Below are 26,963 nucleotides of genomic sequence, written 5' to 3'. Positions count from 1 at the left end.
GTGTTTTGCTTTTTTTATTATAATCATTATAATATTATAATGATAAATCCTGAAAAGACAGAATTCATTTCTGCAGACCACAGAGTCCAGACAGTTTTTTTTATTTCATTTGAGTGATGATGCATTATTTGATTGTATGACAGTTATTTCAAGATATTGTTCTCTTACAGTACATGACAAAATGACTTATTTACATCTGATGCCTGTTGAACATAAAACCAGTCTTACTTATTAGGATAACAGATTGGCCACTCCCCACAATGAACTATCAAGACAATCAACACAGTGTGATTTTAAACTGGAAGATTAATGACACACTAATCAATCCCTTTTATCAGCTGAGAATCTTCCAGAAATGGGAAACGAGTACTGCAGCATCACGATGGTTAACCTCCATTCTCTGTCATATTGTATCCTCACAGTTAGGTGACTTAGCAGCACCTTACATCTCCTGTTAAGAGGAAGAAATTAATCACTGGTTGATTATTTACAGATTTTTTGTTACACATCCCTCATATCTTTCTGATAATTTTGAAGCAAGGTATGAGAACTGGTTTAAGCCGTTGAAAGTGTCTGAGGGTTTTGGCATCGTTGTCCCCATCGTTCTTCAAGGAGACGTCCAAGTGAAGTGTGACCCCAGTTGCCATGACGATTTGTTGACGAGAGGGTTTTTCCATGTAATGTGGCCAGCAGGTGCAGCCTCGGTGGTGAATGTAATGGATGGATATCTAACTGATGTTGCCTCCTTTGAGTGTCTTACATGTGATCTGTCCTAGTTTGGTCATCAGCTGCCGGTCTTTCCACTGAGCAACACACTCGTCTGAGATGTTCAGGTCAACCTAAAGAGACATCAGAATAATAAATGTTATTAAGTATATGTGATCCATCCACCTACAGAAGAAACACTTTATGGTATTGTAGTAGTCTATTGAAAGAGTCACAGTAGAATCTTAATGATGCATACCTGTAGTTTCTCCCACACTTTCTTCTTTGGATTGAGTCTGTCGTCTGGTTTGCCCGTCTCATATCCCTCCACAAAGACCTGTTCTCCTGGCGATGAGCCCTCTGGAGGGTCCAGTGGTTCAACCCTCCTTGGCTCCCCTTCACTAACAAAAAAAATTAGATATGACAATTTGTCAAAAAAAACAAAAAAAACAGGTGAACTGAGTTATGTTAGCTTTTATGTAGACATAACCAACACTCACATAGAGGAACACAGCAGCATGGCCTGGGACTCAATCCCCCGCATCTTCTGGGGTTTCAGATTGCAAAGAACCAACACCATCCTGTCCTGCAAGTCCTCCTGTGATATATAGGCTACCAGCCCGCTCACTACTGTCCTCGGCTCAGGCTCTCCAACGTCAATCTTCTCCAGGTACAGTGAGTCGGCATCAGGGTGCTTAAAAAAAAAAAAAAATACACGTGAACAGAAAGCCAGAGGACATTAGTACAGGCGGAATATCTCGATGAAGTCAAACAACTTTGGTTTCCAAACCACAAGGAGTTTATCTGATCTTTATCTAATTTTTATGACTGAAACAGCTGCCGATAGGTCACTGAATGTTTTGCCTCTTTGGAAATCTATCCAGGTGTCTTATGCATCAAACATCGGCAAAAACTAAAATCTTAGTACAACAATGCCATAACAACCCTAGTCATCTAATTTCTAGTAAAAACATATCTCTTTACACTTACTATAAGACACATTCACCTGATGAATCCAGATAAATAGCTTATTTCAAGATATAGATATGTATAGTTCAAACCTTTTCTGGTCTTGTTAGGTGAATGGGGCTTTTAATAAGTGTAATGACATATTTCTGACCAGAAGTAAGAAGAACAAACTTGCTAAGGTTATAGATTTGTGTGAATTGTGGTGCTTTAAAATGCAAAAGGGATAATAATACATGTGATTTTTAATAGTGTGCGTCTCTGACGGACCGTTGCGTGGACAGAGTATGTGGAGATTGGGAGTAAATGTCTTTGTCTCGGTTAGTGTGGTCTTGACTACAACACTAAATCGGGTGAACGGGCATCAAGTGAAAATCTAGATATCTTACCTTGCCTACACTGATGATCTTGCCCACCCTGATGTCCAGTCTGGAGGGGGCCAGCTCATCATCCTCTCCTCCTCCACCGCCTCCTCCTCCTCCTCCTGCCTTGGCACCCTTTCCTGCTCCTTCTAATTATACCAGCACACACACTGATGAAGACAATTCTCCACACAGATCAAGTTGACATACTTGTATATTAAATTACTTTATGGTTGGATGAATAGACTTAACACTATGTGAGGGGGGAAAAAGACACTCAGGATGATGGGTAAAATACTGACTCGTCTTTGAGGCGCTGGGATATGCAGAGTTGGTGAGTTTGCGGAGCTCAGGTGACTCAAACTTCTTTCTTATCGGCTCCAGAAGTTGGTTTAGTGCTAGTTCCACTGACGCCTTCAGGTCTCCAGGGTGGACGACCTGACCAAGTCAGAAATGACTCGTGGTTAGACCAGGCATGACAGGATTTACTTGAAGATGGGCTTTCATTCTTCTAATAACCCAAATATACTTCACCTCCTCAGCGAAGTCCTTCTCCACCTCTTCAAACGCAGTGTAGATTTTGTCTCCACCCCACTTGGCATCTCTTTTGATGCGGAACTCTGAAACACAAGATTTTCAATGATAAACTTCTTTTCGATTCTTTGAATGACTGGAGGAAATGTCTGCAGTCGAGAAATAGACGGATGTTGCAGAGGAATGTCTACCTCCACGCAGAGGGAAGAGGACATATCTGACAAAGGAGAGGACTCCGTTGTTCTGGATGTTGCCTGGCTCACAGAAAGCCTTCTTCAGCTTCTTCTTCACATCTTCTTTGGAGTCCAGCAGATCAATCTTAGACTCCTGCAGCCAGATTAATTTATTACTGAACATGATGAATATTGCAGTTTAAGATTCTGATTCACTTTCTTGATTATAATGAGCTTTACTTCTTCTGAGGAGCTCATCTTTGTCCCTGTTAGTCCGGGTACCATCGGGTTCATCAGATGGGCGCGCTTAGCATAGCCAAGAGACGGCAAGTACTGCGGATGAATGAAAGGCTACAGTTAAAGTTTGTATTTTACAGACATGAAAACTGTATCATGGAATTACTATACAGAAACATTTAGTTTGTTATTAACGATGCGCTGTTTCATTTTTGTCAAGACCTGTAAGCGGTCAGTAGTGACAGGAGTAAGAAGGTGATGACTTAAAATACATAAACAAAGATGGAACGAGAAGGTACCTTCTCTGCAAGAGTGAAAATCTTCCTCTGATCAACACCTCCAAACTGGGCATCAACCTTGAGGTACTCCTCATCCAGAGCCTGAGAACAAAGATAAATCACTTTTATGATGCAAATCAAACAGAAATGGGAGTAGCAAATACAGTTTGTATGCAAAACACCAACATGTTCTTAAGACACACAGATCTGAGGGTACACTCAGGCCCTTGCGTCCACCTAGTGTTTATTTCTGAGCATCAGCGTCTTCATTCAATACTTTTCAATGAGCAGAGAGCGTCTGCAGCAGTAGGCGGTTGCCCGGAGAAAAAGCGCAGCACCCAGCGTCTTTCTTCTGAGCACTTTTTAAGTGCAGCCGCTCCGAGCGCTCAAGACGAACAATTTGAAACTTTTCAGAAGGCCGCTATCGACTGCGCCTGCGCTCTTTTCCAAATGTACGATATTCCCTGTAGTTTTGCCGCATACAGATTATGTCTTGAAACCACATCCGTGTCTGATGAGGCAACAAGCAATCTAAGATAAAAAAAAAAAAACATACACCAAAAAGTAACGGAGGAGTGTTGGTAAAACAGCAGCGGTTGTCAACAGACTGTTGTCATCGGGACAGAACTGACGCAGCGCAAAAACGCTTCATACAAGCACTCCGGATCGCACAGCCGGCACTTTTCTGCCCGGAAAAAAAGACACACAAGGTGGACACAGGGCCTTAGACTACATCCACTGGCAGTTCTAGTTTAAAACAGCTTCAATATGGAGGAGTTACATCACTTCATGGGGATATTTTGCTGTTACCATAGTAATAATAGAAGTCCAATTCTTATCACTCGAGTTCTAAGGAACACCAGGATGATCTTACACCGCTTCAAGCAGCATTTACACCTTATCATAGGGCAGTATCGTTACCTGCAGTCCGGGGTAGAGCAGCCCACTCAGCAGGGGATGCTCCACCTGTTTGACGACCTCAGCTCCAGCCTTCTTAGCGTCGTGCTCAGTGACCATGGAGGACAGACGGTACACATCCAGAGTGTACTCTCTGACAAAAATGACAAAACAGATGTAAGCCATTAGTTCAATAACTCTAAAAAAAAAGTTTATGTTAAGACAGCCTCTGAGAAACATCAGCAGAACAACAACTCACCTGCTGAGCTGGTAGTCAGTTCCTTTGACAAACTTGAGTTTATCCAGAGGCACACCAATGCTCTCCAACATGGCCTTAATGACCTGTTCGTAATACTTCACTCTGAGCTCCAGCAGCTCCCAGGGGGCCTTCATGTTGTCTAGGTAAGCATGTAAGTCTGCAAACAGAATCGTGACCTAAGGAAGAGAGAGTTAAAAGTAAAAAAAAAAGATTTGCTTAAGCAGGTAACACATATCAATGTGAATTCCTTCACAAAAGCTGAAAATGCTCAATAAAGTCTACCCACCTCACACCCAGCCTTGAGGAAATCTGCTATCTTTGACATGGGGACAAAGTAGGCGACGTGGGGTTTGCCGGTTGTTGCCGTTCCCCAGTACACCTTAAGCTCTCTCTCCTGCAGAACTTGCTTCACCTTCTCCTCTCCAAGGGCCTCCTGCAACACACACACCACACACACACATTTGAAGACTACTTTATGTAAGCTTCTGGGCGAACTTTACAGAGTATTTGTGTGTGTGTGTGTGTGTGTGCAGTGTTTCCCCTAGGTTTAAAGCGTTGGGGTGGGGACAAGCTGACACTATGTTCATGGGTTACTTTTAATGACAGCTGTCCTTTTCTATTGAAGACACAAAAAGCCAAAAAAATAAATCTTCTTTTTTTTTTTTACTTAACCTCCAGGGGGGCGGGGAAACACTGTGTGTGTGTGTGTGTGTGTGTGTGTGTGTTCACCTGAAGGTTCCTGGTGATGAGCTGGAACTTCTCATCCGGACTCAGCTGTTCTGCCATGGCGCAGGGAAATCTCACTGGGAAAACAGGAATTTAAAAAAAAAAAAAATTGTTAGCATTAATTGATTTGATTTCATTTTGTCACAACACTTAAAAAGTGTAAAGTGAGTTTAATATCTATTAAATTACTTCAAAGTTTCATTGTTTCTGCCAGCCACTGACAATGTGGGGGACCAAACTAAGAACTCGCCTACTCATCTTTTTCACCAAAGATGAACAGCAGGGCGAGAAAGCAGGAAGCAGAAAACATTTTTTTTTGATGTTTTTCAAAATGAAAAGGAAGCTGGACGATTTTCCTAACGTAATGAAATTTAGTTTTAGATCATAGTGGTTATTAAACCGAGCCATTTAGCTAACTAGCTAGCTAGCAGCACAACCATGTGCAGCTGAAGTAGCTCCTGTTATGTTTCCGGTCAGTCATCGGTTCCTACATTTATTGTCTACATTTTCAACGTTTTAGTCTACCACACATGCTGTAAACTCTGCGGACATACCTCTGTCTTGTTCCAGTGAGACGTGTTAGAGAGAAGCCGGCTGGGTGGACCTGTCAGTGTGTTGCATCAGCGGTAGCGTCAGCTCTGCTATCGACTCACATGATGCAGGGAAAAGCAACGGAGTGCAGAACGTGTGATTACGATCGATTCGAGCGAAACTCAGCTCCCTTGTGGCTGCCAGCGGTATTACACTTGTGGGTTTTTTTGTTTTTTTTTCGGAACTTTATAATACAAATAAATAATAATAACTTTTATTATATAGCACCTTTTAAAAAGAGATGTTTACGAAGTGCTGGAGCTGAGGAATATAAGAATCAGGCCAAACATTGAGTGATCTATTTTAAACAAAAGGACAACAACAAAATGTGAAAAGGTAAACAAGAATAAATGCAAATGAAGGACTCAATTAGAAACAATGGGTCTGGAAAGGCTGTTAAGGTAAAAACAATACAATTGAAGAAGTGAAAAAACAAATCACATCAAGATAAACAGATAAGAAGAAGATTGAAGATTAAACAGATTGTGAGAAGATGACATCACAGAAAAATATAGTATACATGACTGTGCATTTCACAGTGAACTCATGTTCCCTTTAACTTCACACAAAAGGCCAAATAAAAAAAGACAGTGTTTCATGATTTAAATCTAGGGTTAAATCATTCACTGGAAAAACACAAAGAGCAACAAAAAAAAAAAAACAGGGTTAATATATGATGAATGTAAATGTCATTAATTACAATACAGGCTACAAGCCACAAGCACATTATGAAGCTATTAAAATGGTAAAACTAGTTTTTGCAGAAATTGATATACAGTTTGGTAAGTTTATTCCACACTGCCTCATGTTTTGTAGAGAGAAAAAAAAAATCCAAAAATGTACATTTTCACTGTAAATGTTCTCAGGTAATGATGACTCCCTTAGTCACGTTTCCCAATCATCCCACCCTATAGACAAGTTTTGATTATTAGTGTGTTGGAAATGTGTTATGATATCACTAAATTAGTCTATAATGACGGGTCATATTCTGTTTGGCTGTTTTTTACAGGTGCAGGTAATCATTAGATGTTCCCTGTGAGAGCAACACTGATTGAGTTCAAGTGTCATGTTTTATTCTGGAGGAATAGTTTGTGGATGGGTCAAATCCCCATTCTGACTCAAGACACAAAAAAATAAAATACAAAAAAAAATAAAAAATAAAGTGTTTTCTGTGCATTGGAGTTGTTGTCAAAGTGTAGCCACGGTGGTTAGTTGGGAGGGTTGCAGAGTCATAAGTCGGGCTCCAGCCGGGGCAGCACAGGGAGGATGAGGTTCCCAAACGAGGAGTCCTGAGTGATGAAGAAGCCGGACGAGTGGACGTGAGCATGCTGCAGGGCGGCCTTCTGCTGGGCGGCGATGTGCTGCTGCTCCGCGCTGTCCCTCACGTCCTTCAAGCTGGGTCGAGACGACAGAGGGATGTTTGCTCCGGGGCTGTTCATGGACTGGCTCTGCAGCAGCCGCCGCTTCTCTTTGTCCAGCTCCGCCAGGATGGCCACCCGGGTCTTGTTTTGAAAGCCTGGTCCTGGAGGGTTGGCAGCAGCCATGTCAGACTAGCGACGGATTTAAAATGTTTTCCCCCCCAAGAAGTCCATGAATCAGAGGAAACGGAGTGCTTTGCTTTATGTGTTCGCCAGGTTCACGTCGGTGTTATTTCCTTTCTATTATGGCGGTCATTGAGGGGAGAAACAGCGAGATTTCTTGTTGTGAAGTTGAGGTAGAGTGCTTTGCGCTGACAGCAGGCTAACAGTGCTAAACACTTCCGCTTTAGGAGTTCATCCTTCAAAATAAAACAGGTTCGTTCCTTTTAATGCTTAATTTACAGCTTAATTTTTTACATCATTAAATCAAAATGTGTTAAAGCTCTTTGTTTTATGTTCCTGATTCTAATATAAACTGTACTGTAAAGACAATTAAAACAATTAGAGAATATAACAATTATTATGAAATATAACATGGGTATCATTGATCATTATCATTGCATAAAATCAATGGGACAAATTTGCTACCATTAACATTAACAGCTTAATATACAGTAAAATAACTCAGAAAACCAAACGAATACAATGCTAAACTTAAAACAACTCAATTCATTATTTGGATCATGATTTAACATTTCTGATCAGCGACTAAAATGAAGCAGCAGCTGCTATAAAACAGGAACAAAGCTTATAAGCAATAGTTGCCACATTTTTGGAGGGGCTAATCAATGTTTTAAAAGACAAAGCCCTGACGCTAGATGGCAGTAGTCAATAGGCCAGTGAATGGGACGGCTTCTCTGCCTTTGTAAGCTCTTAGATAGTTACAATTGAAGAGGTCTATGACAGTGAGGTAGGGCCTAAATGTTATATTAATGTGTAATGTATTTTCTTACCTATTTGGAAAATGTTTCAAAGCCATGCAAGCCCATTAGCAGGTCGGTATCTTTATCTATTTTTTTTTTTGTTGAATATGTAAACAAGAAGCCACTTAAATATCTGAAATCATTTCTCTGTTCGTGCTTTATATACATTATGATATGACACTCGTGTTTGGATTTAAAATCCAGAAGAAATGCAGACATCTCATTCACAGTACACTTATTAGTATTTATTAACAATCTTTTTTCATTCTCAACAGTTTTTTCTTAAATAACTACAGCACAGTGTAACAGGTTTATTTCACTTGAAGCCACAAATATCAAAGATATGTACAAGTTTACATACAATATATACATATAAACAGGAGGCATGTACACAAGGCTTCTGTGTGTCCCTGTGGGATTAAAGCTCACACATTTGGCTACAGCCTCAAGAGTCATGAGGGAAGTATACTGACAAGAGCAAACACTTACAAAATCAAGCAGGATGAGGAGCACAGGATGTGCAATTACAGACGTTTAGTGGATGATAACGACACCAAGTTGGCACATAAAGAACAGTATCTTTATGGAGATAAAGAGAACATGTAAAGTAAATATGAACAATTTCACATTGGCAGCCCAGTTGTCAGAAACAACATGTCAAAGATGTAAGAGTATGTATAACATATTACTGTATATACACATTTCCATATCAATGGATATGAAATATGTCAATCCACACTTTCATGACAGGGATTGAGATCGCAAAGAATCCTTGTTGTTTCTTCAATAAACACAAAAAATAAACATTCCAAAGACAGAAGTCCAAACAGACTGCAACAAGTTCACTTCCCCATCTTCCACTTATCTTTTATTCAAGTATGTGCTTCCCTTTTTGAATGCATATGGGGCAAAGATGGCAAGGATGGCGACATGCATTAAAAAAAAGCGTGTGACTATTTCAAAATGTGAGTGCCCATTTCCTTATCTTGAAACCTCTAACCCAAGAACAAACAGGCCTCAAATAGATATAAATATGGCAAAAAGCAAGACTTTCCAGAAAACAGGAATTCAAAAACAGCAAAATCAAATCTAATAAATATTTAAATAGTGAGATAACTAGATTAGTTGCCGGTGTTTATCAATATTAAGGAAATTAAAGCATGTATAGGGGTAAAGGGATTTCCTGTAACCAGTAGCTGACCTTTAAATAGGATATTGTAAATAATGTCATTGCTGGATAAACATTACAGTTACGAGTGCAAACTAACTGTCTCTTCTATTGTAGTGGTTTCATTACTTTGGTAGGGAAGTAAAAGGAGCCCTTAAGAGCAAAGCTGTTGCTGTGCAGCCACAAGTTCAGACATCACATTATCTTGGCTTCCGTTAGAGAAAGAAACAAAAAACGATTGTGATGGGAAAGAGATGGAAACATACTAGTTGACTGGTTTAAGTAAACTATGAAGCTTATTAATACAATTCCAGAAAACGTTCAGATTTTTCAAAATGCACGACTATGTCAGTGACTCAAGACCAAATGACTGGCACAAGTTTGTCAGTTTTGAATTTCCAACCCCAAAATGAGGCTGAAATTAAGGCGGTATCACTTTTTGTCCAAGTTTCTCACAATGCTCACATCGCAGAACTACAGAGTTGATTGTAGCGCAGTGTTCAAGGTCATTAATGTTCACTGTGGTATGTACAAGGATGGAATCTGTCCAGCTTCAGCGAGTAGCACCAAAAATGGCAGCACCGACTAGACGTGCTTCCACATTTCATGCTTTTGTGCATTTTTCAACAAAGAACAAGTTCAACCTTTTAAAAAAAAAAAAAAAAAAAAAAAAACATTTTCCAGAAGTACTCAAAAGTATTATGTTTTTTCAAAATATAAGGCTTTTGATTTCAGACTGAAAAAAATCAGGAGAGTTAATTTCATGCCAGAAAATTGTTCTGAAGTCAAATTCATCAACTTGAAACAGCAGCATTGTGATTGGACAAGGCTGTGTCCTAATGATCCATCAGGTCCAGATCTGTTGGTCCCGCCCAGTGCAAAAAAGACCAATCGATCACTCGATTGGTGGATGAGTCTCTAAAAAAGGTTCTAGATCATAATGGCCAGTTCTGTTGAGTCTGTTTCTGAATCTGCTTCGTTTTCCCTGCAAGAAAGTAAAGACAAAAAAAAGGTCAGAGATTCATTTCATGGACACAAACAAACACAAGGAAGAAAATTCTATCCGCATCCCTACCTCTGTTCCTGGAGCAGTTTTCTGTTGCCTTGCCTCCTCTCCTCGTCGATTGGATACGAATACAAAATAACTAGGCCGATTATGATGAGGCCTACGGGGGCCGCGGAAACCAACAGTTTTAAGGTAAGATCCACTGCCTGTGGTTGAGTGCAGCCTCTGCTAATGTATCCCGCAAAGCTGAAGAAAAACAAAAACATGATTATCAAAATGACAGCACCAGTACTTTACATTCTTATGCAACGCAGGCAATAATGCTGAGGAAATACAGCGGTCATACTAAATGTATATGTCAGTGCAGCCAAGATCTTATGTGGAGCAAAATCGTTGATCAAAGGCCAACACTGCTGTAAAGTCAGTCATGTGAAGCGTGCATGAGCATGCATGCGCTACAGCCTTACTGTACTTACTCTAATGAAAGATTTCTTAGATGTGGGGATTAAGGTTCTAAGAGATTTGGCTTAACCCTGATTTGTTTTATCGTGTCACAATAAAGTAAATTCAACACCTACAAAACCTTTTTTTTTTTTAATTAAACTTAGAATATAGATCATCTGTGTAGTCTGTGTGTATTCAAGTATTTTCTTACTCTAGACTGAGGGTGGAGATGCCAAGGGAGACTCCAGAGGCAAACTTGGTGAAGAAGACGTAGAATGAGTAGAAGAGAGCTTCGTGGCCGGTGGAGTCGGGGTTCTGCACTTGGAAATCGTCAACAACATCAGGCAGCATGGACCTAAAAAAATTAATTAAAAAAAAAAAGGAAAAAAGAGAAGCATGATTGGTTGAACCAAATAGGTGCATACCTGATAATAAAAATAAAAAAAAAACATGAAAAAAAAAGGTTCAGCAGAGGTCTTACCAGGGCAGCAGGAAAGCTGCAGCCACTCCGACCCCGGCAGCGAACGAGACAATGTAGGTGACAATCAGGTTACTCTTCAGACAAACCACCAGGATCATGAAGGGAACCACAGACTAGGGGAGAACAGAAACCCATTAGAACACTTTGAGAACAGGAATTTACTGAAGTCCTGTAAATCTTTCACACTTCACAAGACTACAAAGTTGTGTTTGGCTGGCTCTTTGGGCTTACCAAGGTGCCAGTGTAAACCGCTGTTTTCTTCCCAAAGCGAGTCAGGAACCACTGCCAGAAGGGGATTGCCAGGGTAGCTGAGAGCTGAGGGAAAAAAAGAAAAAAACATTTAAAATCCTGTTACAGGTACAAAGATTATCCAGGAAATTCCCCACAAGGACTTCTAAAACAAGTGAATAAGAATTCCCGTGCAACAATGAGAGACCCTCACGTAACTATGACGACGCATGACATTTAATGGATTCTCAAAATACTCCGGCCTGGGATGGAATGAAGCGTGGTGACGCAGAACAAAAGTGGTGTTGAACATTTGACCTCTCATATCAGCCAAACACAACAGCGAGGAAGGGAGACAACATCGGTTCAACAGCTTTTCCCAAAACAAATCGGAGCTCGATGTGACACAGGATGCCACAGGGGTCATCGTGCTACCCTACAGGGGGGGGGGGGGGGGGGGCAGAGGACTTGCTCCGATCTGTTTGGCCTCTGAACCCATGATGTTTGAATAAGAAATAGATAATACAAAGCACTGCTGCAACAGGGTATTTCCCCTTTTTCTTACACCAAGAAATCGCAGCACAGTCATTTCTGCAACGATGACTCCGTCCTGTTTTATGTGGTTTACCACTACAGGTAGACTTTCAATTCAACACGCTTGAGTGTGAAAGTAAACATCATATTACAGAGTTTGAGCTGCATGTCAATGAGTCTGAACTTTCCTGCCAAAGCACAAACCTCCGCCCCAATGCACCTCGTCATCCTTTCACTCAAAAAGCAAAATGGAATTGTCTGCTGAGTTTTCATCTTCGTAGTACACACATCAAAACACTGTTTACACAACTGAACTCGGAGTATTACTCAACATGAAAACCTTCTACCTTTGGAAGCCTCCTGTGACCTCACATAAGCACAAAACTGTACACTTAATCTGTTTATTGAAATGATTTTACTCCATGCTGCTCTCACAAGCAGGGTTGTCACAAAACCCACATTTTCCGCCTACCGGTAGATACAATACCAGTTAAATATCAAACAGTATCCACAGGAACAAACAGAGAAGTCCTAAGCCCACACTATTGGGTCATTTCCTGTTTTTAATTTAACAAAAAATTCCCACACATTGTCAGGATTGCACCAAAAATGCTTCAGTATTGAAATGTGTCAACAATATTTGTGAAGTTAAGTCTGCACTCTGTTAAACTATGACTGTAGATCTGTGGTATTTTTTGTAAAAGCTTTGGTACTTTTCAATACCGTTGATCATTATAATAATGGCGATTGCAGGGCGCCTGTGGGATAGTGTTTAGTTTGCACGCCCCATGTACAGAGCGGGTAGTCCAGGTTCAAATCCAAACTGTGGCTCCTTTGCCGCATGTCATTCCCCACTCTCTCTCGCTCTCTCTCTCTCTCTCTCTCTCTGTCCCTGATTTCTGACTCCATCCACTGTCCTGTCTCTCAATAAAAGGCATACAATAAATCTTTAACAAAAATTGTATTGCTTTACAACGAATGGTATCAAAAAGTATCGAGGCATCGTTCATTTTGGTCGCCATTGCTCTCTCTCTCTCTCTGTGTTTCCTTTTTTTTTTATCCTTTAAATGAAACCAGATTGAGCAGCGGATTGAGGCATTACTTAATGCCTGACAGCTAGTGTAATTTGTTCAAATGATCTTCCTCGGAATACGATCTCATCTCTGTGTATTAGCCTGACATCTCCTCGGATTACAGCGGTGGAGGGGCATGGGATCATAAGGTTTCCGTGAAAGCTCACACTGGAATAAGCCATTGCACTAAATAAAATGTACTTTAAACAAAGGTTATTGCCTCGGTTCCATAATCCTCTCCATAAAGCAAAGGATCAAAGCAAGTAATCTTTCCAACCTCTGTAACCTGTACTCTCTCACACTGCACAGTGGGGCTGTGCGTGCTACAGGGCGCGCACCTACCGATTCATTAGCTCTAATACCTGTCAGGGTTTGAGGCAATTCAGTGATTTGAGGACCTTCTTTTCCCAGAGGGGTCAAGAGAGATAAATGGAAGGGCGATCAAGAGTGGCTCCTTTACTGTCTGTGGGAATGGGATGGCATTCAGGCGGAGCAGTAAGAGCAGACACATCAATGAAATGTGCAGCCAGAAGACACAGCTTTTCTGAGCAAGAAGAAAAGCTTTGTAACTGAAGATAGTTTATGTGTTCTCCCTGGGAGAGACGCTTTTGTCTGCTAATGGTCCAACTTCTTGCAACACAAATGGGCAGATTAAGGTTTCATGTGCTGAGGGAAAAGCTGTCACCGCTATGGAAACAGTGCGCCTATCGGTCCTGGTGACGGTAAATGCCACGTGTGTGTGTGTGTGTGTGTGTGTGTGTGCTTGTACTCACCATGATGACCAGCAGAATATTCTGGAAGTCGTTCCTGAAGCCCAGTGTGTAGCTGCAGAAAAGGGCAAAGTTTCCCTCCAGGAGCTGCAGGGAGAAGCAAAGACACTCACTCAGTGAAAAAGTGTTCTGGCCAAACAAACACAAACACAGTGTGAGCCGACCTCGCAGGCGCAGAGTCAACTCAGGCTGGGAGCAAAAGAAACATCGAGAGCCTTCCAACATTCATATTTTAAAAGGCTCTGCTGCTCTTTAACCTACCATGAAAGCCAGTGAGGTAAAGAGGAAGACCATGACCAGTTTGGCGTACGGTCCATGTCCCATCACCAGCTTTATCCCCTCAAAGAAAGCCATGGGCTCTGACCTGGGACGACAAGATTCTGTAAAAAGAAAAAAAAAAAATTAAAATATGATGAACTACATCAACTTAAAACGCACTTTCACATGACCATGTTTTTTCCATTTTTTTTTTTTTTTTCCACCACAAAAAAGGCCTTTCAAGCTCGTCCTCCACTGGAGAGTCCCTTCACTGGTCACAAGGTTTCTATTTCATGTCCTCTCTCACCCGTCTTTGTCAGCCCACAGTCACACCATCGTGTTACACTACAACTGAGCATCCTCATTGGACCAAGGGTGGACACACATCAATAACAGTTCTGTCACATTAAAGATGATGATTTCATCAGGGACTTAAAGTGGAGCAGATGATGTTTTAAAAAAGTGACAAGAAGCCATTAATCAAGGCTCGTAAACTGAATAAGAATCACACATGCAAAACAGCATCATACAGTTCACAAGACATGGAGCAGTAATTTCAAAATATTTGGTATAGAAAAAAAAGGCTCAGGGAGCTCAGGGTTAAAGAACTAAATGCTTGAGTTTTCCCTTTATTTTGGCTTTCAACTGAAGGCCATCAGAGGAGTCAACATTTCATGTAATTTGGAGGACGGAGACAGTCTGACTGACAGATTGGTGCCTTACCTTTTTTCTCTCTCACTCCGAAGAAAAGAACAATAGCACAGAGGACATAGATAATGCAGATGACACCAGAAGAAATCATGTAGGCTGTTTTCTGTTAAGAGGCAATAAAACAACAAAAGCACTGTTAGCAAGCATTTCCTTTTATTTTCTAAATTTAACTTTATCTGTTCGAAAAAAAAAAACAGAACTCACTGTGTGCTCCAGTGAAATGACCGGCTCTGTTTCATTGAGTCCGACCGTGCCGTTGCTCAGTCCTGCCACGATGTCCCCGGGTCCTGGGACGCAGGGGGCGTTAGCCATACCAACTATCTGTCCCTGGATGGCTGTTCCAACAACAGTACCCAGAACCTCCACCGTCATCCCTGAGGAGAAGGAACACGGGAAATGTTCATTTAAGTGGTTGAGTTTTGACATCTGATTTGTCCTATGTGGTCGGGATATTTGGTTTAAAATGAATACATGACTATGCTGCCTATGATACTCACTGTATGCTGTGGCTGAGTCTCTTTCTTTCTGCTCTGAGCTGATGAACATGGTGAGCGCAGAGTATGGCACATGGAAGCACTGGATTGCAAAGGAAGAGAGGACAATGTGGAGAACGTGAGATAGCAAAAAAAAATAAAAAAATCTTAGTTTTACTTTGTGTTCATCCAATAATCTAAAGACGATTTAATTCATTGTTGAAATGATTTCTTTATAATCTGGCAGAGAAAAGCACAAGTGTACTGATTCCTCTTTTTTATGTCTTTAAAAAAAAATGCATCAAAAACAGTCAAGGCCAGTTAGCATGATGGATTAAAACAGGGGGGCTCAGCTGGCCTGGCCTTGCTGCAGCTTCAGAATGTGCAAGACAACAGTTTTTCTCAAAATGTCAAACTATTTCTTCAAGTTTTTTTTTTGTTCGTGATTTAGAGAAATTCAAGGATTCTTTTCAACAAAACAGTATGGATAATTACACATTGTGGAAATAAAGCTTCTATTTGTGATAGGATAATTAATTTAAACATTTGGCAATCAAGGCTACTCCGTCAATGAAGTGTTTGCCAGGAAACATTTCATATGGCCCAGGATTTGTATGTGGCTGATGGTGGTACTCACTGTCTGCAGTGTCTGGAACATGCAGTAGAAGAGAAGGTACCAGATGACTTTGCCGTCCTCGAAGGGGGGAACGTACCATATGAGGAAATAGGAAAGCACAGCCAGAGGGGTTGAGAGTAGGATCCTTCAGACACAGGAGGGAAAGGGAAGAGGGAGAAGGAGAGACAACAACATCAGCGGATGAAAACGTGATCCAACTCGAGCGTGAAGCACTCTTATTCAGGACACAATTAGCAGTCTGAATGAAGAAGGGGGCCACACACATTACATAACAAACTGTTTCACAGCCTCTTTCACTCTGTTTGGCGTTGTTTGGTGCTTCCCTTGAGTCAACTGTTTCATGCTGATGATCAGTAATTACGACTTCGTGTTCACAATCATGAAACGGGTTGAGTTTCTATCGAAGCTGACAGGGAGGGTTACTGGAGGATGATCATTGGGGAATGCTGCAGAGTAAAACAGTTGCTACTGTCCTTACTGATGAACTACATTGTTTTGCATAAAAATGATTCCATGGGGCGTTGATTTGAATAAATACGGTAATCAAACAAATATGAACATGTACTTTCAGTTTTGTAAACACATCAGTGCCGGCCTGTCCTCCTCTTCCTCAGAACACTAACATTCCAGAGATCTCCACCATGATCTCATTTTAGGAGAGGAAACCTCCTTTAGTCACTTCCTGCCCACGACTCCTACTTCCTATGGTCTGATCAACACTCTCCACTCAGATGTGAGGAACGATGGCCATACCTCTGGAAATCAGAGCCTGTTTTTTTTGGAAGAGGAAGAAGCGGTCCACTGGCCTCATCAGTTACTGGAAGAGCTTATCACTTAATATCCGGTGATTTATCCTAATCAGCAGGAAGTATATGAGGTCATACACACGTCACATTTGACTAAAAGCAACAGTACGCTTCTGTCTGATACTTCCAAACAAAATGACACATCAGCTGACCATATCAAAATGGTCCATTCACAAGCTTGGCTGCCATCTCTGAAACTTAATGAACTTAGGTGAACTGGAAAATGACGAGAGCAGAAAGCGCTCCCCAGGCTCTCTCCTGCATGTGTGCTGATTAACTCGACACTTGATGAGTCAGTTTGGGAGTGGTAAACAAGTTAAAGCAGATGTTTTATCAAGGGATGAGAGCTGATAACCCTAACCCTAACCCATTTTTGTTACACTTATTTCCTCTGTGCCAAATGAAGACGCCTTCTCCTTCGCCTACTCGCCTACAGCCTACTCAGGCTGAGTTTTTGAAAGCGACTTTCCTGACACACCTTTCTTTGCTCCACTGTGCACATGGTCGGCTAAGCCAAGACTTGCACTGTATTTGCAGAGCTGCGCTGACACTGTACACCGCGTCAGAACGAGCATCGTATTTAAATCTCCTCTGAAATAGACGTGCTGAATCAGAAGGGGTGATCCCATCTCGGCAAAGTAACGTAGAAGGGAACAGCTTTGAGCCTGGTTCTAATTCAATGCGAGAGCTTTTTTTTTTTTTTTTTTTTTTTTAAAATGGGCAGATCGAAATATGTCAAATCCATGTTTTGGCAGCCGTCACTGGGCTAGCCTGCTGAACAGCTGTAATTAAGCTGACAACAGCCACGCCAGTGTTGTAGCTTTAAGGCACTGACTTCATATATGATGTTTCGATATTTTTAGAAATCAAAGCTTGCAGAAGGAAATGAAAGCAATATTTACTTCTGACGTAAACGCAAACTAGCAGATAGCAGTCAGTGTCCAAATCAAATGATTTAAATTCATGTTTTAGGACCAGCAGGCAGCCTGCAGTCAGTCACATTAGAGTCCCTCAGTAGCTCTGCAGCAACAGTACGACATATATTCATCCCTGCTCTGCAACCTGAACTGTGGTAACCTCCTGGATTCCTCAGTCAGTCTTTAAAAAACTATGCCAGGGCCTTCACGGCTGAGGGCTCGCACACCATTGGCTCACATATGTGGTGTGTTGTGGGCTGGACCAATGAGAAGCTAGCCTGACTCCTCTCTCCCCTCCCCCTCCTTTTACACACAGGGAAGCCTTTAAGATGGAGCAGCAGCTCTGTCAGCCTCTCTGCCGCTCCCACCCTGCTACTCGTTCCCTCACATCGTTACATCTGAACTGATCGTAATGTGAGTGAACATGCCAATCATTCCTGCATCCTGTCCTCCTCTGACAAACGCCCCCCCCACCCTGTCTCTCGGAACAAATGGACGAGACGTATCTCGCTCTGCAAGTGCGGAGCTGAGCCTCACCCACTTTCCATAATCAAAGCTCAGTAACCTGACGTCTGCTGAAAACTCAATTCAAGGTTTCTTATTATGAAAGTAAACGTCAGGAAATAAACATGACACAGCTTAGATTTTGGCATTTGTATCTTCTTTATATGAGGATGAAATTTGCTTAAAAAAAAAAAAAGATCTCTGTCTTCAGGGACACAGATGGCCCAGCGGTAGGTCGCGCCCCGTGTACAGAGGCTTATCCTGCAATTGGACGGCCTGGGTTCAAATCCGACCTGCATCTCCTAAACCTGCATGTCATTCTCTTTTCGCACCACCAATTTCCGACTCTATCCACTCATCCTCTCAAAAGGCAAAAAGCCTCAAAATACAACAAATAAAAAAAGATCTCCATCTTAAGAACAAGAAGGTATTCCAATAAATGTTTCACAGCTGTGACTGCCATCACTTTGTATTCGTTTTCAATTATGCAGGTGTTCTATTTGTACAAGCACCCAGAGGCAGCACCTCGGGGGACAGCACCCAGGGAACCAGGGGCAGCACCCAGGGAACCAGGGGCAGCACCTTTGTGGCTGATGTCATCTCCCAGTTGTGCCTCTTTAAACACAAGTGTAACATATTTTTTTCAAAAAGCAACAAGGGAGAGTGAATAAGCTAGTGTGTCAGCGGGCTCTCAGTGGTGCTCATTAAACAGCTGCCTCAACCCTTGTCTTGTCAAAGTATCATTCCCTATCAACCTTTTGCCTGGGCTTCCAAAAAAAAGGTCAGCATGTTTCAAAAATAGTGAAGGGACAGTAGCTCTTGAATATCTTGTTGACAGGAGACCACGTCTTTAACCTGCAGCTGACACCCCACACCCGTACTCATGTAAGAAGAGTGTTAATTATAAACTTAAGACGTCTGCGGTTCAGCGAGATCTGCAGTTTTTTTTTTGTTTTTTTTTGACAATGCAGGGGCCACATTCAATATTCAGTAATAAGTTGGATACATTGAAAGATACCCATGCAGGCTGCCGAGAGGACCGAGTGGCAGAGATTTGGGGGAGGGGACATTGCAGCTAAAAGAAAGGGGTCAGCAACCTTTCCGCAAAATAGGCCCGAAGCATTTTAGGCTTCCCACTCTGTCAGCCTGGCCGCCACCCACAGACAAAAGTGCAAGGCAGCATGTGAACATTCATTTTGCTTCAGGCTCTGTCCAAAGTGCACTGATCAGACTGAAAGCAAAACCAAAAGCCATACATTTTTTTTATTATGTCTAATTAAATTCCTTGCGGGTTGTTTTGTTCCAAAAAGGGATTCATATCAAAATATCATGTAGCTGAAATGTTTGCCGTCTATTTAAAACATCCAGAGATTCAGCTATGTAGCTCCTTTATCGATTCTGAGAAAAGGGTTTGTGTGCTTGCTGAGACTCTGTAGCAGGCAGGAGTTAAATTTGTCAGTGCCATGCTAAAGGTCACGCTGTGGGACCGTCACCTTCAGAATCTCCCTATGTTTGTTTAGAAAAAAAGGAAGACAGCCTTCACAGCTTGGCTTTACTGGTTTAGCAGACTATTGCAGCTAAAGGCATTTTTCAGTAGGATGTATATTATGGTTGTATGCATAGCAGCAATAAAGGATATGCATATGTGTGTGTGAGTGTGTGTGTGTGTGTGTGTGTGTGTGTGTGTGTGTGTGTGTGTTTAGGCAAAAGGGGGGAGGGTCCTTGAATGAACACATGGAGGCATGTGGTGAACAGGAGGAAGTGGTGCAGCAGTAATTGCATCAGCATGACCCACAGTAACCCCTCCCAGAAGATGGGAGAATTCAAATACACAAAGCCCCGCCCCCAAACACTGACACATGTAGAGTACATGCTGGTTGGACAACTTCCATTCACAAGCCTGTCTGACTATCCCCACACCGCCACCACCATTAAGCCTGTCAGACAGCTAATATGTGACAAGAGCTTCCATGACATAACTGGGCTTCATCAACTAGATCATGGAAACAGAAGAGAGTTCAATATTACAGCAAAAGGGGGGAAAGGGTCACCAGATACAATAACCCAGATCTGCTTCAAAAAAAAAAAAAATTGAATTTTGTCTAATAAACCCAAAAATATATCGTCTGTAGCTTGCAGAGCTGTGAGTTTAACTTACCAGGGCAGCATGCGTCCAAAGCGGGTCCATGGACTTCGGGAGACCAGGAAGCCCACTGTGGGGTCTGTTACCGCGTCCCATGCTCGGCCCACAAACAAGATAATGGAGGCATAGAAAGGGTCCAGCTGGGAAAAAAAAAAAAAGATTAGACTTTAAAATAAGTCCGACCATCAAATGTACCTGGCTGCTTGCTTGTATGAAAAATTAAGAGGAGTTAAGTTAAAGAACTAACCCGCAATGTAGTCGGTAAATTATTGATATATCAAAAGAACGTTAGTAAAGTAGACATATAATAATAATATTACTGGATTTGTACACAATATAGTCTACAATGGAAATATGTGATTTGCATTATGGCATGTGAAAATAAATATATATTAAAGTGAGCATATTGGATATTACACAAGTGTATGTCTTACAGCTGTTTGGTATGATTGAACAGTGTTTGTAAACCAATGTTTATATAGAATTAACCTTAATTGTAGAAGTGCTGAATTTAATTTTCATGAGGTCTTATATATATATAAAAAAAAAAAAAGTTTTCTTAGCAACCAGGCTGACATTGATTACTTTTACAGTAGTTGGGGTTAAGCTGGTTGCTTTATCTGAAAGAGTTTATGCATAGTATCATCCATGTGATAGCCTAAATGTTTACATGGTGAGAGAGAATCAAGTGAGCAAGCTCCATTCATTCATTTCATCATTGTGCATGTTAATATCGCCTACAATGTCTTGCTCAGCCTTCCACTAAGATGTTTGAAAAAAGGAGGTTGGTGGTGTTGCTTTAAAAACATGACCTTAAACTGAGAAGTACTGTTTAGTTATTTACTTGTTTTGAATCAATAGTCCGACGGGCAGCAGTTAAACAGTGGAGGTGCCACTTGGCGCATCGTCCAGTCTGCTGTTCATCCAGCTCCGTGAAGAGGAGATGAGCCTGACTGGAGGCCTGATGAATGCCTGACTCCTGACTGTACAATCAGCGCCACGCTGTGTCGGCCAATAGACCCTTAATTTACCAACTTGGTCGCCGGACAAAGCTCAACCCCTGGGAAGCTGTTGACTTACACGCTATTTTGGCCAAACCATCAGATTAGTGTCAAAGTCCATTAAAGCGAACCCCTCCTCAACGTGCTACACCCGGCCCCCCTTCCAACATTTTTTCTGAAAAAAAAAAAAGCCCTGTAAGCCTTTTGATACAGCTGAGCCACATCATAGAGTCAATTATGGAAACTTGTTCAACCTCTTCATTTTTCCAGGATAACAGCCTCCTTTGTTTTCAAGCTTTGGCGGTCACAATGTCCTGTGAGTGCCCTTACGTGAGGTGATTTGAGGGCACAGAAAGGTTCAAGTTCAATGACTTGTCTTCAGTCTGTAAATGCCAGCACAAATACTGCTCTAGGACATATAGAGTACAGAGGAGACAGTAGCAGGCGTACAGTGTGTTCTCATTCCTAGTAAAGGTTGTCCTTAAAGGGTGGCAGGTTGGCTATATTTAGGTCAGTGGTATGAAAGCATATGATGGGAGTTTTTTTTGGGTTGGGTTAGGTTTAGGGTTAGTAATCCTAACCAACTCACCTGAGCTACATCCAGAAGGTAGATCTGCAGAAAAAATCCCAAGGCACATCCTGTGATCTGGTAGGGAGCTCCACCAACTGCATAGCAGAGCTTGTTGCAAATTGATAACTTATTCTGGTTATCATGCTGGAAAACAGAAAACAAGGAGAGAGAAGGGGGAAAACACAGTTAATCATGATTATTTCTCCACTACATTAACCCTGACATGGAACCAAGAATAACAGTTTTAACTATCTATTTTTAGGAGAGGACAAATTACATCGACTCAAACCCTGCAGGGTGGACTACAGCCGATAAATCATAAAAAGGAGTGGCAGCAATACAGCTGTGACACTCACAGTCCTCCTGAGGATAACACACAGGTAACTTTCTCAGTTTCCTTCTCAACCTTAAACCTGTCGTTCCCCCAATTTTCAGAATCGCCTCATTTCTGACTGGAGTCCGATTTCAACAAGGACTCATGTTTGACGCTTTATTAAGAATGTGGCCTTGATTCTTTATCACCAGAGAGTCCTTAGATCTGAGAGTTCTCATTTCCAAAACGCTTACTATCATGCAGTGTATTTTGGCAGATGTCATAGACAGCCACTGTGAAAACAATAACCCCTTGGTGTTCTAACAAGAACTCATTCTTCCCCATTTTCTCCGCTGTAATGATTTCCTCATCAGACACTTTCTAAACAACGCCTCTTAAAAGAAATACAAATCATATTAGTGCCAGGACATGACATCTCCATGGTGTCACAGTCACACACACACCACATGCCAGAGGGGGGGGGGAATCCCTCTGATGGCTGCCAGTTTGACCAATTCTCTGACCACTGCTGCCCACAGTGGGCTGAAAACACACCCTCCTGTCTGACCAATCAGATTCCCCGTGTTTGATATGGAAAAGGCGGAGGTTTTTTTCTTTGTCTAGCGTCAAATAGCATCGTCGTGTTACGGAAAAGACCTTGAAATGTAGGCTCACTCCAGCGACGCTCAGGTGTCACTGATACACGTGAAAAGAAAACGGACACACAACACAAAACATTTTAATGTTACTGAATGAACAAGCATCTTCCTTGTTGATACACCAAACCAGGGTGTATCAACAAGGAATACACCCTGTTTTGTTTAGGTGACAAAACTCTCCGTGGCCGAAAAGAGAAACCTGCACCATCAAAACACAGAGACCATTGTCGAGACTTTAGAGAGACTGAACACAATGGCTGGCAGAACAACAGTTGGACTACCAAGTGTTACCTGTTAGGTCAGGTCTCCATGGATATGAATGCAAGGCCTCAAGGATCAGACTTGACCCAGCCATGTGACGCACACTACCCATCAAACTACAGCCGCAAACTAGAAACAGAGCGGGCACTGCAACAGTTTCACTCACAGTTGGTATCGTTCTTGTACACCTGCTCTACCTGTATGCTTTCGACTGAGCAGTGTCCCTCCTTGTTTTTAAAATGTGTCATCGCAGTGAGTGTACACACTGGAACATGACATGAGGAGGAATGCATTCATCTGACAATGTAAAAGAAAAAAAGAAAAGCTGCTCCCCTCAAAAGGCTTCAGATCAAACCAGTTGAGTTATTCATCTTTGCATAATCCATCATATGTTTCAACAATGGCCTCTGTAGCCCAGGGTATTTTATGAGGATGCCTACCAGTGCTGTGTAAACACGAAATGACAACTACCTTTACTATGTCTACAGGCTAGTGCTTCTCTCTGTAGTCTACCAGTAAGGATGTGTTGCCACTGCAGACTGGTTACATGCTTTACAATCCTTGAGCATTTGGGTTTATGTAAAGCAAACCTTTTTAATTTGAAGTTGCAATGAGAAAACTCGACGGCCCCACATGAACCATCTGCACTGGGAAAACAGAGACACGTGAAAAAGCTTTAATTTTGGATGGCGTTTTGGGATATTCAACGTGCCGGCTTCCTTCCTCTGCCTATGACACGTCGCCTTGGTTGGTGGGCGCTTCCTGCTGCATTCAATACTTTCGGAGATAGTGGGAAATGCCCGAACAGAAATTCACTCGAAATACCAAAATGAATTGGAAATATTCTTAATAGCAACCGCGAACACTTCATAGAGGACAGAATGCGTCAAAAAAAAAAATGGACAGTAAAATTGGGGATGTTGATGCAACTTTCTCTGGGTAGGCTAGTCCAATTGTTGCTTAAAGAAAATGCAAATGTTTGTGTCGCACTAAACCTGAAGAGAAAACCGAGAAGTCAGCCAATTAATATATTTTATGTTGTTGTATATTTTGGTAATAACGTCGATTTATATAGCCTAGGCTATGCCAAAGGTTTTAAAAAAAAAACTCGTGTTGTAAATGTCCATTTCATGTGCTTCAGATGAGCCCTTGAACGCAGCACTAAATTCTGAATTCTGTAAACTGATATGAGGTTTTTGTTTGGCGTAGATCCAAATGACACAAAAGCCTTCAAAGAGACTCGTTTTTTAAATGTGACTGCAATTTTTTCTTTTTTAAATCAAATACATTGAATTAATCAGGTAGACAGTTTTGCAAAATGAGATAACACTGTAGTTTGTCTACATGACTAATTCCCCCGAGTTTACTTGAATGCCGCTTATAAAATAAGTCTACATTAGCCTGTATAAAAAAAAAGGACTTTAAACGAAAGAAGAGTGCTTTTTTTTTTTTTAGGGGGGGGGGGGGGTGTAAACCTCACAATCATTATAGCGCTCAAACAAAAAAATAAAACAACCCAATAAAGCCTGCTTAACCATGTCTACTCTAAACCCGCTGAAAAGCCATGATAGTTTATATCTAAGACAAACGATATGGAGGATATCTCGAAATATATCAGGTGAGAGTTAAAGGGCTTGCTGAGCGTAATATTGATTTTCGTCCATCCATGCATCGTATTAAGACCTGTACTGGTGATTTCAACCACTGAATGACTCGACTTGTCACTATCTGGTCTATTTTTTTTGGTCGTGCAGAAATGTCACAATGAGCCCCGCTTGGCGTCCTGCAGGACACACTCGCTTAAAATGTCAATTTCCCGGCGTGTTCAGCTCATTCAAATGTGTGAAAAGAGCCAAAAAGAAAAAAGCCTCGCCCTTAATCCCGCGGATTTGTCTGGTGGCTTGATCGGAAACAATATCGCTGAAACATCATTTAAAATCATTGAATGAACCATACCTTTCTGGCGAGTTTGATGCCATCCAAGCTGACCGGTTTATTCAATAAACTGGTGTTGGAGTATTGTTCACCACCCTCTCCTTTTGCCATAGCAGTGTGGTCCGTTTTCTCTGTTGAATTTCACACAAGAAAATGTACCAAAAAAAAAAATATATCAAACAAATCTTCTAGTTAGTAGTAGGCTAATGTGGGGGTAAAAAAAAAACCCAAACACGTCCAATAGTATCAGCGTTGTCTACTGGCTTTTTGAAAACTGAGACGATGCAGTGGCAGAAAGGGTGGTTGTAGTAATTTTCTTTTGGAGCTCCCCGCCCCTTTCAACAACGTGCCATTCACGCCATGTTTGACCCCGCCCCTCCCTGAAGAGGGCCACAGCCGGGCAGTGACTGGCTGCTGCTCCGCTCCGACGAGCGTATCAGAGATATGACATCAAGATGCAGCTGCTGTCGTGATCATAGACTGTAAAAAAAAATAAGTGATAAGAAGAGGCACAAACAACATTAGGCTCGTAAATGGACATTTTGAATTACTCAGAAGTTAATATTGATGATATTGATGGCTTTATTTCTATTTTTAAAAGACTTCATTTTACAATCTTTAAAAGAAATTCGGCTTTGGTGAATATTTCTCTTCAGCGATTAAAACTATTTTATTAATAGTGGCATTAAATTTCATCTGTCGAGGGGCATTAGGCAAGGTTGTCCCGCCTCCCCATATATCCTATCTCTGGATAGCTATTGGCAGACCGTGTTAAATCTAGTGCTGTAAAAGGTGGTCTATTTCTGTGCTTGGAAAATAATTAATCATACACTCAGCTGGCGGATGACACCACAGAGTTTTAACAAAATCAAAATCTAATTTCTGTAGCCATTGAAGCCATTGGGGAGTTCTCAAAGGTATATATAAGCAAATGTGAACTAATGGCTATTAAAGATTGCACTGAATCTGCACTTTATAACATTCTGCTGACAAAGGAGGTGCAATATTCAGGGATATTAATCACTAAGGATCAACAACAAAAAAGAACCACATCAAATTTGCTTCCCATTATACAGAAAACAAAAAAAAAATGAACCAATGGCTCTTCAGGGATTTGTCATGAAGAGGCAGAGTCTTGCTTACTTAAGCAGAGGGAATCTCCTGACTGACATTATGATGCTTTGGCTCTGCATCTTGATGACAAAATCCTGAAAGAGACAAAATGCTCTTCAGTTTCATCTGGAAAAATAGGACCAGTTACTTGAAGAAAACTGTTCTCAAATAATACATTTCAGATAAATTGGTTAAAGCTATTTTTTCCAAGGTCCAAGCTGGGTGGCATTAATCCCCCTAGCGTAAACTGTTTTACACAATATTCTCTGAATAAAGTTATATTAAAAGAAAAAAAAGAAGACATATAACTCTCTCCTCCTGGGGAAAGTAGCCTTCTGATTCTGATTCTGAAGAACAGTTCATTTAAATGTGACTTGGCCATACTTCAGGACCGAAAAAGGAAAGAAGCCTAGTTGCTTTTAGCCTACAGCTGTTTCTGCATGTAAGGCTGTATGTAAAGTGGGATTAAGTTTCAGTTTTTTCAAGCTTTTTCGGTATTTCTCTACCATGACTATGTATTATTAGCTAAATCGTATTGTGAATGTTATTCATTCAAAGTAAAAACATTTCAAACACCAAATGTGACTGGGATATGGTGGGTGTGGAGAAGTTTCAACAGAAAATAATATTTTGTCATCTCTGTTGGTCATTGTATCATAATGAAACGTGACAAAGATCAAGTATTTAGTAACAAATACAGTATTTAGTAATTCAAGTGTTTGACCAACATGGCATCTGCAAATAGGCTACAGTTTTGCAAAGATATCTACAAAAAAAATCAAATTGTACAATACAAAAACTGGGACAAAGTTAAAGCCCATATAATTAACTGTGAAATTTTTTGATTTAATATTTGTTATGACTGAACAACAAGTTGGAAATGCTCAA

At 41.3% G+C, this 26,963-nt stretch overlaps 2 protein-coding genes and 1 pseudogene across 3 annotated transcripts; all 3 read right to left on the bottom strand.

Annotated features, from left to right (window-relative positions):
* Positions 1 to 63: 63 nt before the first annotated feature.
* On the bottom strand, positions 64 to 5,828 carry yars1 (tyrosyl-tRNA synthetase 1). Its single transcript, XM_020643180.3, has 14 exons — positions 5,692 to 5,828; positions 5,141 to 5,214; positions 4,698 to 4,844; positions 4,412 to 4,587; positions 4,177 to 4,306; positions 3,277 to 3,357; positions 2,981 to 3,073; positions 2,759 to 2,894; positions 2,568 to 2,653; positions 2,336 to 2,471; positions 2,061 to 2,182; positions 1,206 to 1,399; positions 965 to 1,106; positions 64 to 839 (listed from the first exon to the last, which is right to left on the bottom strand). Exons 2-14 carry the CDS (start codon positions 5,195 to 5,197, stop codon positions 729 to 731), a joined length of 1,611 nt encoding a protein of 536 aa, XP_020498836.2. The 5' UTR covers positions 5,198 to 5,214; positions 5,692 to 5,828; the 3' UTR covers positions 64 to 728.
* Positions 5,829 to 6,107: 279 nt separating this feature from the next.
* On the bottom strand, positions 6,108 to 7,506 carry LOC109990910 (SOSS complex subunit C pseudogene; annotated as a pseudogene).
* Positions 7,507 to 8,292: 786 nt separating this feature from the next.
* Positions 8,293 to 25,242, bottom strand: mfsd2ab (MFSD2 lysolipid transporter A, lysophospholipid b). 2 transcript variants are annotated; one of them, XM_020643173.3, is made up of 14 exons: positions 24,984 to 25,242; positions 21,813 to 21,938; positions 20,238 to 20,362; positions 15,853 to 15,976; positions 15,240 to 15,318; positions 14,947 to 15,116; positions 14,755 to 14,845; positions 14,035 to 14,153; positions 13,777 to 13,860; positions 11,400 to 11,483; positions 11,169 to 11,281; positions 10,899 to 11,042; positions 10,313 to 10,489; positions 8,293 to 10,222 (listed from the first exon to the last, which is right to left on the bottom strand). In XM_020643173.3, exons 1-14 carry the CDS (start codon positions 25,071 to 25,073, stop codon positions 10,168 to 10,170), a joined length of 1,581 nt encoding a protein of 526 aa, XP_020498829.1. In that variant the 5' UTR covers positions 25,074 to 25,242; the 3' UTR covers positions 8,293 to 10,167. The 2 variants fall into 2 exon arrangements, with proteins under 2 accessions (XP_020498829.1, XP_065804600.1); XM_065948528.1 differs by lacking the exons at positions 21,813 to 21,938; positions 24,984 to 25,242 and adding an exon at positions 21,067 to 21,083.
* Between the last annotated feature and the right edge of the window lie 1,721 nt (positions 25,243 to 26,963).

This window comes from Labrus bergylta, chromosome 19, assembly GCF_963930695.1.
Source record: "Labrus bergylta chromosome 19, fLabBer1.1, whole genome shotgun sequence".
Classification (NCBI taxonomy): Eukaryota; Metazoa; Chordata; class Actinopteri; order Labriformes; family Labridae; genus Labrus; species Labrus bergylta.
This window is presented reverse-complemented; position numbering and strand designations above follow the sequence as displayed.